The sequence below is a fragment of the Podarcis melisellensis genome (assembly GCF_964234715.1).
Source record: "Podarcis melisellensis genome assembly, chromosome: 3".
NCBI lineage: Eukaryota > Metazoa > Chordata > Lepidosauria > Squamata > Lacertidae > Podarcis > Podarcis melisellensis.
Window position 1 is genome coordinate 2,835,242 of NC_138530.1, and position 13,575 is coordinate 2,848,816.

Sequence of the window (13,575 nt, forward strand, 5' to 3'; positions counted from 1 at the left end):
AATAAATTGTCCCCAAAGGCACATCAAATGGCCATGGATCAGCCATCACTTAAAAGTGTAGCAAGCTGATGCTGTTGGCAAAACCCCAGGAGCATTATAAAGGCTACCCACAGGTGCCATGAATCACATCGATTTTCAGGACATTTATCCAAAATCCAGAATCTAGCAATGAGAATACAAACAGTAGCCATCTTGTCAGAAAACCGAAATAAAACAATAGAAATCTAATTCAGTATTCAACCCCCTTCCCCCCAGGTGCAGAGATTTAAATAGGCAAATCAGCTTGGTTTCTTGCTGGTGCAATTTCGTGTGTCCCACCAATTCCTGCAGCTCTCTCCCACGCTCTCTTCTCTTCCTGATTTCTCCACCTCAGCTGTCTGCATGTGGGAAATCCTCAGCTACGGGAAGCAGCCCTTCTTCTGGCTGGAAAACAAGGACGTGATCGCAGTGCTTGAGAAGGGTGACCGCCTGCCCAAGCCCGACGCCTGCCCCCCCATCCTCTACGCTCTCATGACCCGCTGCTGGGATTATGACCCCAGCGACAGGCCCAAGTTCAAAGAGCTGGTCTGCAGCTTGAGGTGAGTAGGAGGTTAGCTGTGGTTACCAGATTTTTTTCAATGAATCTGGGGACATTTTTATTTTATTTTTTGAAGCTGAGTAGCAACAGGGAGCTAGGGATGTGGGTGGCGCTGTGGGTTAAACCACAGAGCCTAGGAGCTGCCAATCAGAAGGTCGGCGGTTTGAATCCCCGCCACGGGGTGAGCTCCCGTTGCTCGGTCCCTGCTCCTGCCAACCTAGCAGTTCGAAAGCATGTCAAAGCGCAAGTAGATAAATAGGTACTGCTCCGGCGGGAAGGTAAATGGTGTTTCCGTGCGCTGCTCTGGTTCGCCAGAAGCTGCTTAGTCATGCTGGCCACATGACCCGGAAGCTGTACGCCGGCTCCCTCAGCCAATAAAGCAAGATTGGCACCACAACCCCAGAGTCGGTCACGACTGGACCTAATGGTCAGGGGTCCCTTAGCAACAGGGAGTCAGTGGTGGGGATGGTGAGGCAAAAGACCCTGGGCCCAAGCACACATGCATGTTGTATAAAGGTGCAAAGCCCTTCTTTCGCACCCTGTGAAACAAAAATGCGCAGAGGTTTTTAAAAACTGGGCAATGGCGCACCATGCACCTGCAACTCCTGAGCCTTCCCCGATCTCCTGCCCGCTTCCCCCCTTTTTTTTGACTGAAGGGCTTTGCACTTTGCCTGACAGAGAAACCGCTCACGTTGCACCCCTCCTGGGCAATCCCCGCCCACCCGCAACTCCTGAGCCTCCCCCGAACTGTCAAAACAAAGGGGGAAGGGGGCAGGAGATCTGTACCACCAGACATCCCCAGTTCCCTTCCGGCAGTGGCGGTAGCAGCGAGCAGCTCCCGAAGCCAGCCAGAGCCAACTGCGCTACCAGGGGACAGATTTGCAAATCTGGGGACATTCCAGGGATGGAATTTGTCCAGGGACAGATTTGCAAATCCGAGGACTGTCTCCAGGAACCGGGTACGTCTGGTAAACCTAGGTTAGGCCTCACTGCCTCCCTTGAGACTCCCTGGCCTTACAAATCTGAAATCTGCACTAGGGAAAGCAACATTCTGCAAGCTGAATAAATCACATAAGCAAAGTTGCAGAATTCCCTTGGTTCCGCAGGCTCCATTCCACAAAATAAGTGGTTTACCATAGCATAATTCATTTTCTGAACACTGGAGTAAACTAAGCTTAAGACACACTGAAATTAATGAACACGACTAAGTTATGTCCGTTCATTTCAGTGGGCCTACTCTGAGTATACCTGAATTGAATAGCATCCATTGTTTGGTTAGAGAACTGCCTTACAGAATTTGGATAAGTAGGAATTGCAAATGATGGCAGTGTTTCAGTTTGTGCATTGATTTGAGAAGTGCAAGTTAAGAGTAAAAGGCAAACGAAACCCAATTCCTCCCCCATTCCCATTAAACGAAATGAATGAAACCCCCAGAGAAAACTTTGCAGGCAGTTGTTCTGCCAAGCTGAATGGCTCTCTTCCCTTTCTGATTGCAGTGACGTTTACCAGATGGAGAAAGAGATTGCACGGGAGCAAGAGAGGAACAACCGCCACCGGCCCCCCAAAATCATGGAGCCCCCCTCTTCGCAGGAGCCCCCTCCAAAGGTGAGAAAAGTTCATATGCGCAGAGACAGGCTCCAAGCACAGGCCACTCTTTTGCCATTATTCTTGTTGTTGTTGTTTAGTCGTTTAGTCGTGTCCACCTCTTCATGACCCCCTGGACCAGAGCACGCCAGGCATTCCGGTCTTCCACTGCCTCCCGCAGTTTGGTCAAACTCATGCTGGTAGCTTTGAGAACACTGTCCCACCATCTGGTCCTCTGTTGTCCCCTTCTCCTTGTGCCCTCCATCTTTCCCAACATCAGGGTCTTTTCCAGGGAGTCTTCTCTTCTCATGAGGTGGCCAAAGTCTTGGAGCCTCAGCTTCAGGATCTGTCCTTCCAGTGAGCACTCAGGGCTGATTTCCTTCAGAATGGAGAGGTTGGATCTTCTCGCAGTAAATGCAATGACAAGAGTCTTCTATGTTATGTAAGTCTTCTATGAAGACTCACAACACCTTATAGAAGTGACACCAAAGAAGGATGTTCTTCTCATAAGGTGTTGTAAGTCTCCATAACATAGAAGACTCTTGCCATTGCGTTCCGTCAAATTCTTCCATGGGAAAAGTTCTTCCAAGTGGAAGAGAAAAAGTCATTGGCCTTGGGCACCTCGCCGGAGTTTTCGCTGGATCTAATTTGCTCATCATTTTTTCTTTGTTTGCTTAATTGAACTTCCGACATTTGTGGGGTTCCTCGGGACTCATAGAATTACAGAGTTGGACGCAAATATTTATTTATCTGAAATTCATATAAACCGCTTCATGTTTTTTAAACAAAATTTGTAAGAGGTGTACAACTTTTAAAAAAAAGCAATATAATAAAGACCAGAATAAAACATAAAACCAGGAGGGCACTAGGAAGATGGTCGCTATTGGCTCTTGATTTTGGCCTTAACTTTGGGGCACCGGTTGGCCGCTGTGAGAACAGGACACTGGATTTGGTGGGCCACTGGCCTGATCCTGCAGACCGGGCGTCCCCAGCCTTCAGCCCTCCAGATGTTTTGGACTACAATTCCCATCATCCCTGACCACTGGTCCTGTTAGCTAGGGATCATAGAAAGTGTCCTTTCCTACTGCATCACGGTGTGGTACGCTGGTTTGACATCATCTGATAGGAAGTGCCTACAGAGGGTGGTGAATACAGCACAAGGTATTATGGGCTGTCCCGTGAATCCACTGGATGAAATAGCGGAAGAACGTTGCCTCTGGAGAGTGAGGAAAATTCTCAGGGATGATTCACACCTTGGCCAGTACTTTCTTGATCATCTGCCCTCGGGCAGAAGATATAGAAGGATGATTAGTCGCACCAACAGGGTAAAGAACAGCTTCTATCTGTGGGCTGTTAGGCTGCTGAATGAAAAGATAACAACAGGGCAAGTGATTTTTGGGTTTGGTGGGTGTGCGTCAGTAAACGAGGGAAATTAAGACTAAGAGAGCGGAGTGGGGGGTGCTCCTGTAATCTCACTGCATACAAGTTGTACAAGTGACAATAAAAATAGATAGATATAGACTTTATTTGCGTAGCCATAGCATCAAAGGACAAACACCAACAAAAATACATTACGAATATAGTTACCATAAAATCTTATGACCTATTAAAACCCAATAAAGTATTTCAATTTCAATATATATTTATATATTGGGTGTTTGTTTTTTTAATGGGTGAAAGAGCAAAGTCCATGCTTTGTTTCCCAATATATCTTTGACGCTCACCAAGCCTCCCTTCTTCTCCCCAGCCAAGCAGACCAAAGTACAAGCCGCCCCCCCAGACCAACCTGCTGGCCCCCAAACTGCAATTCCAGGTAAGACCAGGAACTTCTCATTTGTCTCGCCAGACTCCTGTTGACTGTTGCATTTTTGTTCCTGCCAAGCCAAAGATGAGTCCTTTTCCTGCTGATTTTGTAGCAGCTGCTTGATGCTTGTCAGGAGTTCCTGCAGCTGCCAGAACAAGACTTCTGATCTTTCTGTTTATCGCTTCGAATTCCTTCCTTCCCAGAATCTGGTTTTAAACCCTTGCGCTTGCTGCCCAACAAAATGCTGCCAGTGCCAGCCTGCCAGCCAGCCAGCCATGCCCATCTCCTAGAGCAGGCATAGGCAAACTCGGCCCTCCAGTTGTTTTATAATAATAAAAAAATAATAATAAAATTTTATTTATATCCCGCCCTCCCCAGCCGAAGCCGGGTTCAGAGCGGCTAACAACAGTAAAATAATACAGCATTCTAAAATCAATTCATTGTAAAATCAGTTCAAATCAAATTGATGGCAACTATTTTTGGGACTACAACTCCCATCATCCCTAGCTAACAGGACCAGTGGTCAGGGATGATGGGAATTGTAGTCTCAAAACATCTGGAGGGCCGAGTTTGCCTATGCCTGTCCTAGAGACTCTGTTCCATTCCTCTCCCCAACGGATGGACTTTTCAACACCAAATACCCATATACACCCCCTGCCTCCCCCTTGCCTTTTAACAGCCCCCTAGGGAATCTCACTGCTCCAAAGGGGGCAACCCCACCAGCTTTGGGAACCGCTGCTCTAAGTCCGTGGGGCACATCTAGTCTCGGACGTCCAGTGGGCAGATTGGCAAACTGAACTGGCTGCTCGTTTTTGGAGCAAAATAGCAACCATTTGCATCGTCAGCCACCGCTCACATCAAGCTGGTTTCTGGTGCCCCTTGTGGAACAGGATTTCCCAAATTTCTGGTCTGAAAATCTTGAGGGAATGCCCACTACTTCCCCTTACCCAGATGTAAGATGTGTAGGAATAACGGAGGACGACGGGAGGTTGGATGCAAGTGAGTTGTGCGTGAGGAAGCTGGCAAGCATGCTCCAAGCAGGCAGCCGACTAGCTGTGCAGTAAGGTAAAGGTAAAGGGACCCCTGACCATTAGGTCCAGTCGTGGCCGACTCTGGGGTTGTGGCGCTCATCTCACTTTACTGGCTGAGGGAGCCGGCGTACAGCTTCTGGGTCATGTGGCCAGCATGACTAAGCCACTTCTGGCGAACCAGAGCAACGCACGGAAATATCGTTTACCTTCCCGCCGGAGCGGTACCTATTTATCTACTTGCACTTTGACGTGCTTTCGAACTGCTAGGTTGGCAGGAGCAGGGACTGAGCAACGGGAGCTCACCCTGTTGCGGGGATTCGAACCGCCGACCTTCTGATCGGCAAGCCCTAGGCTCTGTGGTTTAACCCACAGCGCCACCCGCGTCCCTCTTAGCCGTGCAGAGGCTCCTTTTATTAGCGGAAGTCAACAATTGTAGACAGTTGTGAAACTGCTCTGAACATGACGAATCTCCATCTAAGCACATTTCCAGCGTTGTCAAATACACGTCTCAGCAGGCGTTTCCCTAAAATGTTTTCCCCGATACTTGATTACGTCTGCGTCCCCACTCACGCTCCAGCCAAGCTAGTAACCAAATCTGTGAGAGGACAAACGGTCAAGGGGAAAACCTTGTTTGCTAGCCAAGAGGCCAACAAGTTCACGGAGCGTGGGCGCAAGGCTCCTTGGCACGCTGTGGCATGCCGGGTGCGAGGTGTGCCTCAGCACAAACGGAGCGTCACTCCCACAAGATGGCATGGCTGCCGCCGTCGCAAACAGACGGCCTCTTTCTCCTTCCTCTGCCTGTTGTTTTTCTCTCCGTGCCAAAGTCTCCTGAGCCCTGTTTGTGCACCTGCCGCCCTTGCTGTGTGTAGAGTTTTGTGCCCGCTGCCTTCTGCTTACGCCTCCCCAGGTGCCCGAGGGTCTGTGTGCCAGCTCGCCAACGCTCACCAGCCCCATCGAGTACCCGTCTCCCGTCAACTCCTTGCACACCCCGCCGCTCAACAGGCACAACGTCTTCAAGCGCCACAGCATGAGGGTAAGACGGGGCTGGTGGGAAGCCTGGCGCCCGTTCTGCACTTGTAAGAACCGAGCCATTTCGTGTGGAAGCACTGTGGAACTCCCTGCCTCTTGATTTCAGGCAGGCGCTTTCAACTGCCCTCTTTTCGGGACTGCTAGCACCATTCTTGTTCAGACAAGCCTGTCCAGACACTTAGAAACCTAGTGCGAGATTTAACCTTTTTTAAAAAAAAACGTGAAAATGTTTTCTTTTAAAACGTTTTGAAAAATAGCTTGGATTTTGCATAGCTCACTGTCTCCACCTAGCACGGCATTTCATATTGCACTTTACAACACATTTAAAACATTTTATTTGCAGCTGTGTAGCTGAGTCCCTGGTTTTGGTTATATTCGCTTCTTGGAATTTTTTAATGATTGCTGATTCATTTTTGGCATCGAGAACATTTTGTTGTTTTGTCTTTTTTGCTTTGAGGTTTCTTTGAGCTATCAAGCCGTGTATAAATTGTATAAAATAAGTTCAAAAATGAAACCTCAAGGATAAGCAGAAGTTGGGGATCGGAAGGCTAGGAAGAAGTGTGTGAAAGAAAGAGAGAGAGAGAGAGAGAGAGAGAGAGAGAGAGAGAGAGACCCGAAGGCCCCTCTGGTCCAGCCCTCTCTTTTCCCAGCATGGCCATCCACACAACCAGCTATCATGGATGCTTTAGCGAAGATTCCCCGCCTTGCAGGGGGCTGGACTAGATGACCCCTGGGGTCCCCTTTCTACGAATCTCAGCATCTGGGAAGCCCATAAGCAGGGACGCAAAGGCAGCAGCCATCTCCCTGTTTGTGATTCCTAGCAGCTGGTGTTCGGAGGGGAAGGGAAGCAGCTCAGCCGCAGGACACCTGCTTTGCATGTAGAACGTCCCAGTGGTTCAGTTCCCAGTGGCAGCTGCCGGTAGGGCTGGGATGAGACTGCTGCTGCCAATCAGTGTGGACTGTGCTGAGTTATATGGGCCCAAGTTCTCACTTGGTTTAAGGCAGATTCCTATGTTGTACACCACCCCCAAGACAAATCTTGGAGGGGCTATGAAGGATAATAATAATAATAATTTATTATTTGTACCCCGCCCATCTGGCTGGGTTTTCCCAGCCACTCTGGGAGGCTTCCAACAAAGATTAAAAATACATTAAAATGTCACACATTAAAAACTTCCCTGAACAGGGCTGCCTTCAGATGTCTTCTAAATGTCAGGTAGTTGTTTATCTCCTTGACATCTGATGGGAGGGCATTCCACAGGGCGGGTGCCACCACCGAGAAGGCCCTCTGCCTGGTTCCCTGTAGCTTTGCTTCTCTCAATGAGGGAACCGCCAGAATGCCCTCGGCACTGGACCTCAGTGGCGGAACGATGGGGGTGGAGACGCTCCTTCAGGTATACTGGGCTGAGGCCGTATACCTCGGCCCGAAGGAGAGCATTTCCCTGTCCCCCTAATTCATTTAACCCCCACCCTGCAAAATGAGCTGTTCCACATTTCTCTCTCTGAATTCACAGTAGAGAAATGGGGGGTGGGACAGGACATGCGTTTCCAAAGCTTTTGATTTCGGGGGCGGTTGAATGCTGAACAATGATTTCGCAGCATTCATGAAAAGGCTTTGGATATCCCAGGTGACGCGCAGTCCAACGGGTGATCGGACTAGGCCTCACCATGTCTGTGTTGTGTTCGCCCCACACATCCCCTTGGTAGCTCTGAGGGGCTAGGGTCCTGAGCGCCCCCTCTCAATCTCATGACAAGCAACACACGGGCAGAGACAGCCTTCTAGCGGTACGGCGGACCAAGCCTTAACGGTGCTGAAATAGATCGCACAGCAAACTAGGCCTGTGCTCCCAATGAGAGCTCTGAAGCAGGCCGCCATTCAACCGGTGCAGCCGCACTCCTTGCTGCAGTGTGAGAGGAGGCACTGCAACTGTTGGAAGGGCACACCCTTGTCGCATAGCCTTTGTCGTTTGTCCTGCCGCCTTCGCCGCTTACGCAAATGCTTTCCCCGATTCACTAATATCGCCCCCCGACTGCCACTCACCCCGTTGCTCCTAGCTCTCCTCCGCCCAGTCCAGACGTCATATTTGTTCTGCAAAGTTCCAGAAGGCTCAGTGGCTCCGTTAACCCGGGACTGCTTCCATGGGAGGTGAGGAGAAAAGAGGAGCAAACGCTGTCCTGTGGTTCTGTGAACCCACTTTCTAGCTGAAACTCCCCAGTAGCTCTGTAAGGACATTTCTGGAGAACTTTCGAGAGGAGGTGCAGAAACCCAGTGCACAACAGTTAGCAGGAAACACCCTATGGGCAAAGCCACTTTGGAGCAGAAATAGTGAGAGAACGTGCTCCTGTGTGCAATTTCAAATCTCTTCGTCTCTGGGGAAGAGATTCCAGCAGTAAAAGAAATGTGAAGCTGTACCCTTAGAGATGAACACGGTTCTTCTGTGAATGGAGGGCTCATCCAAACTTGGCCCTAACCATATTTCAATTGTAAAAAGGTAAAGGGACCCCTGACCATTAGGTCCAGTCGTGGCTGACTCTGGGGTTCCAGCGCTCATCTCGCTTTATTGGCCGAGGGAGCCGGCGTACAGCTTCCAGGTCATGTGGCCAGCATGACTAAGCCGCTTCTGGCGAACCAGAACAGTGCACGGAAATGCCGTTTACCTTCCCGCTGGAGTGGTACCTATTGATCTACTTGAACTTTGACGTGCTTTCAAACTGCTAGGTTGGCAGGAGCAGGGACTGAGCAACGGGAGCTCACCCCATCGCGGGGATTTGAACCACTGACCTTCTGATTGGCAAGCCCTACGCTCTATGGTTTAACCCGCATGCACCCATTATTTCCCCCCAGGTTTGAGAGCTTCCGCTCGCTGTTTTCCGCAGGATTGAAACACAGTTAGACAAAATTCCTCTTCAGATCTTCCACGCATCTGAGAAGATCAAATTTAGCAGGGAATATCAGGTTTTTGCAAGGCACAGTTGCTCCACAATTCTATGATTAATCCCTGGGACTCGCGAGAAATTGGGAGTGAACCTGGGAGTTGCTAGCACAAGAGAAGCGAGGCTTCTGCGAGTTGCTGGCACAAGAGAAGCGAGGCTTCTGGGAGTTGCTAGCACAAGAGAAGCGAGGCTTCTGGGAGTTGCTGGCACAAGAGAAGCGAGGCTTCTGGGAGTTGCTGGCACAAGAGAAGCGAGGCTTCTGGGAGTTGCTAGCACAAGAGAAGTGAGGCTTCTGGTCGCTCACTGTTCTTCTTCCCATGCTTTTGCCTGCAAAGGAGGAGGACTTCCTCCGGCCCAGCAGCCGAGAAGAAGCCCAGAAGCTCTGGGAGATGGAACGGGCCAAGATGAGGCAGATCCTGGACAAACAGCACAAGCAGATGGCAGAGGACTACCAGTGGTTGCGGCAGGAGGAGAAAGCCCTGGTGAGTCCACCTAAGCGGCGATACGGGCGGCCACAGGGATGGCCACTGGCAAACCTGAGATCCGTTTCCTTCTAGCCTGCCCAAAGCAGGCGAAGCCCCCTCTTTCTTTAACACCTGTTAACAATTTATATTGTATTCTCGGTTTCTTCCCCTGCCAGACATATCTTGAAATTCCTTTTTTGCCATTCTTTAAAAATTGCTGCCCCCTTGATTATAGGAATTGATTGAAACAAACATAACATCTTTGGTAGCACATTCATTTTTATAGTTGAAATCCTTCCCCAAAATGACAATTTCATTCTTCCCCATATTTCCATGTCTCTCTTAATTCCATTCCACAGTTATTTTGAAATAAATCTATATTTATAGATTTATATTTATATATAATCTATCTTTATAGATTTATATATTATAATATATTTATAAATCTATTTATAAATCATAAATCTATAAATCATTGTGGTTAACCAGATTCCTAAATACTTAACTTTTTTAACTACTTCTATACCAATTTCCTGCTGCAACATATCAACCAAGTCTTGTTCCATATTTTTAACTAATATTTTAGCCTTGCTTTTAATTTAAAACCTGCTACTTGTCCAAATTGTTCTATTTCTTTAATAACTTCTTTGGCATTATTTAATGGTTCTTCTATAGTTAATACCAAGAAGAATTGATTTCAGACACATGGAGAGGAGCTCAACGTAGTATTAAGCAGATGGTTCTCCTGATAGAATGCTCTGCCCTCTCCTCTCCATGGGGTTCTCCTTACAACCCAAAACCTCCTGACAGCCCCCCCCAGGACTTCCACTGGGGGGACCCGAAATTGCACCCAGCCCATGGATTCGGGATTTGCCAAATAGTGGGGAAAATTAACCTACCAGAGGAAGCTTTTTCGCCTCCTGATCAGGGATGGGGAACAGATTTGGTTCTGTTCGCATTTTAACGCAAATCCGCCCAGTTTGCACTTTCCCGAAACAGCGGCACGTGAGCTCGGATGCAAGCATCCTCTGGAATTTACATTTCTCCGAATTTTGCAGTGAAATTACAGTGGTGCACCGCAAGACAAATGCCTCGCAAAACGAAAAACGCGCAAGACGAAAGGGTTTTTCGGTTTTTGTGTCGCTTCGCTAGACGAATTTCCCTATGGGCTTGCTTTGCAAGACGAAATGTCTTGCGAGTTCTTGCGAGTTTTTTTCCTTTTTCTTAAAGCCGCTAAGCCGCCAAGCTGCTAATAGCCGCTAAGCTGCTAATAGCCGTGCTTCGCAAGACGAAAAAACCGCAAGACTAAGAGACTCGCGGAACGGATTAATTTCGTCTTGCGAGGCACCACTGTATCCAGCCGCAGGGTGTGTAAAAATGCATACGTTACAGGGACACGTGCCTTTAAAATGCACACATTCATGAAAATAAACGTGCAGTGTGTTAGGGAAAACCACTAGCCAAAATGTATTGGTGAAGAGAAACATGCACTAAAAAAATTACAGTATTGTTTTGTTTATTTGTTGAATTTGTACAGCGCCCTTCATCCGCAGTGCTCAGGGTGGCTCGCAACATAAAAATGCAAGATTAAAAACATGAAATACATAATAAAAACAAGGAGAAACAACCAGAAACCAAACCAATGACACCCCCCCTAATCATCAAGGTTTAATGGGGACCCTAATAAAGAGAGAGAGAGAGAGAGAGAGATTGCCAAAAATTAGGCAAACTGAACTTAAGGCGGGGGAAAAGAGAAGCTGCAAGAAATAATAGAAGCCTGGGAGACTAATTCATTCCTGTTTGTGATGCCAACTGAGGAGGTTTGTTAAGAAGAACCGAAGAACCGTGGCCCTAGAACAGTGTTTTTCAACCACTGTTCCGCGGCACACTAGTGTGCCGCGAGATGTTGCCTGGTGTGCCGTGGGAAAAATTGAAAAATTCGAAAGATTTAAAAATAAAGTATTTTATAATTTTTCATATTTCTGTTTACTTACTATTTCATAATAAAGTAATTATAAAATACTTTATTTGTGTTTATTTGATTCCTATTCAAGAGAATTACTTTATATATAGTCAATATAGGCACAGAGTTATTTTTTTTGACATTTTCTAATGGTGGTGTGCCTCGTGATTTTTTTCATGAAACAAGTGTGCCTTTGCCCAAAAAAGGTTGAAAAACACTGCCCTAGAAAACAAGGGACTAGCAGTAATAGAGTACAGTGGTACCTCTGGTTACGTACTTACTTTGTTCCGGAGGTCCATTCTTAACCTGAAGCACCACTTTAGCTAATGGGCCCTCTTGCTGCTGCCGCGCCGCCACTGCGCGATTTCTGTTCTCATCCTGAAGCAAAGTTCTTAACCCGAGGTATTATTTCTGGGTTAGCGGAGTCTGTAACCTGAAGCGTCTGTAACCCGAGGTACCACTGTACAGTGGATGCTCTGTTTGTGAACGTGATCTGTGCGGGATACACGTTCGCAACCCGCAGCGTTCGCAAGCCACTTTTGTGCACGCGTGGGTTGCGATTTGGCGCTTATGCACATGCGCAAAGCGCGATTTAGCACTTCTGCGCATGTGCAACCGCCGAAACCCGGAGGTAACCTGTTCCGGTACTTCATGGTTTTGGAAGTCCGCAGCCCGAAAAAACACAACTTGAAGCATCTGTAACCCGAGGTATGACTGCACAGTGGTACCTCAGGTTAAGTACTGAGGTCTGTACTTAACCTGAAACTGTTCTTAACCTGAAGCACCACTTTTGCTAATGGGGGCCTCCTGCTGCCGCCGTGCCACCGGAGCATGATTTCTGTTCTCATCCTGAAGCAAAGTTCTTAACCTGAAGCACTATTTCTGGGTTAGTGGGGTCTGTAACCTGAAGCGTATGTAACCTGAAGCGTATGTAACCTGAGGTATGACTGTATTAAGTCCCTGTCCAGACACCCCCTCCGAATCATTCATTGCGACTGCTGATGTTTGCTGCTTTCTTCCGCCACAGGACCCCATGGCGTCTATGAACAGCCACACCTACCCCCCAGTAAGTCCATAGGCCACAACTCTCCAGCTGCCCTCTGCTCACTCCCCTAACTTTCCTAACTTCTCCTAGCCAAAAATGATAAAGTGAGGGGGAAATAATGACGGCCACATCACTTGAACAGACACCCTCTGCAGGGGCTTCGGCGCTGCCCTCTTCCCCATGGGCCTCTGACTCTAAGTCTCGGCGCTCCAACAGGGCTCTGTTGCTCTTCTGAACTTCCCTCTTGCCTCTCTGAGCTTCTGGGATCCTTGGCCTTCTGCTTCCCTCGCCTTGCCTCTTTTTCCCAGGGCCACACTCCCTCCTGAGGGCCGCAGGAGCCACAAATGCAATTCCCCCCCCCCTAAAGTGTGCTGGTTTCTACACACCCACCCCTCTCTCTTCCACCGCAAGGGGTAGAGTTCAAGGACATAGTCCATCCAGGCAAAAACACTGAGGGAGGGTGTGAAGTGGGGACAGTGAGAGGTGTGGCCTTGGGAGGGTGGGCAAGAGCCAGACAGGGAGAAGAAGATGAAGATGAAGATGAAGATGAAGAAGAAGAAGAAGAAGAAGAAGAAGAAGAAGAAGAAGAAGAAGAAATAATAATAATTTATTTATACCCCGCCCATCCAATTGGGTTTTCCCAGCCACTCTGGGCAGCTTCCAACGAAAGATTAAAAATACAGTAAAACAGTATTTGGCCCCCACCCCTGAGAGACACCAAAATTGCTTCTTCCCGTATAAGAGGCAGCTCTCAACAATGGTCTCGGAGCATGATCTCTGATCTCTCTGCTTCTGCTTCTCAATTCTAGCTAATTTCTCTCCTTTCTGGATTAAACTCATGCTTACTAAAGCCCCACTGAGCACTGCAGGCTTTACTTCTGAGATAACGCGCATTGGATTTATGCTGCATACGTCAAAACCATGTGACTCAATGCCCCTTTTCTTTTCAGAAACTCCCCGAGAAGGAGGCAGGATACAGTGAGTATCTACCTCAATTTGCCCTTCCGTTGTGCAGCCGTGCGAGGTGTCGTTCTCTGCTCACCATTCCACACGTTTCACGTTTGAGAGAACTTGAGTTCCCTGTCAGTGCGGTCGAGGAAGCTTAACTACCTTCCCTGCACCTAGTGCAGCGTGTCTTGCTATA

The 13,575-nt window shown here is 48.3% G+C and overlaps 1 protein-coding gene across 7 annotated transcripts in view; it reads left to right on the forward strand.

Moving 5' to 3' along the window:
• PTK2B (protein tyrosine kinase 2 beta) overlaps nt 1-13,575 on the forward strand; it is a 247,159-nt gene that overhangs the window by 226,558 nt on the left and 7,026 nt on the right. For 5 of the 7 annotated variants that reach the window (XM_081903795.1, XM_081903789.1, XM_081903791.1 and 2 more), the window contains 7 exons: nt 374-578; nt 2,074-2,182; nt 3,909-3,974; nt 5,904-6,029; nt 9,295-9,441; nt 12,414-12,452; nt 13,382-13,409. In XM_081903795.1, coding sequence (XP_081759921.1) covers nt 374-578; nt 2,074-2,182; nt 3,909-3,974; nt 5,904-6,029; nt 9,295-9,441; nt 12,414-12,452; nt 13,382-13,409 — 720 coding nt within the window. The remainder of the gene's footprint in view (nt 1-373; nt 579-2,073; nt 2,183-3,908; nt 3,975-5,903; nt 6,030-9,294; nt 9,442-12,413; nt 12,453-13,381; nt 13,410-13,575) is intronic. The other 2 variants (XM_081903794.1, XM_081903793.1) reach the window with 1 other exon arrangement.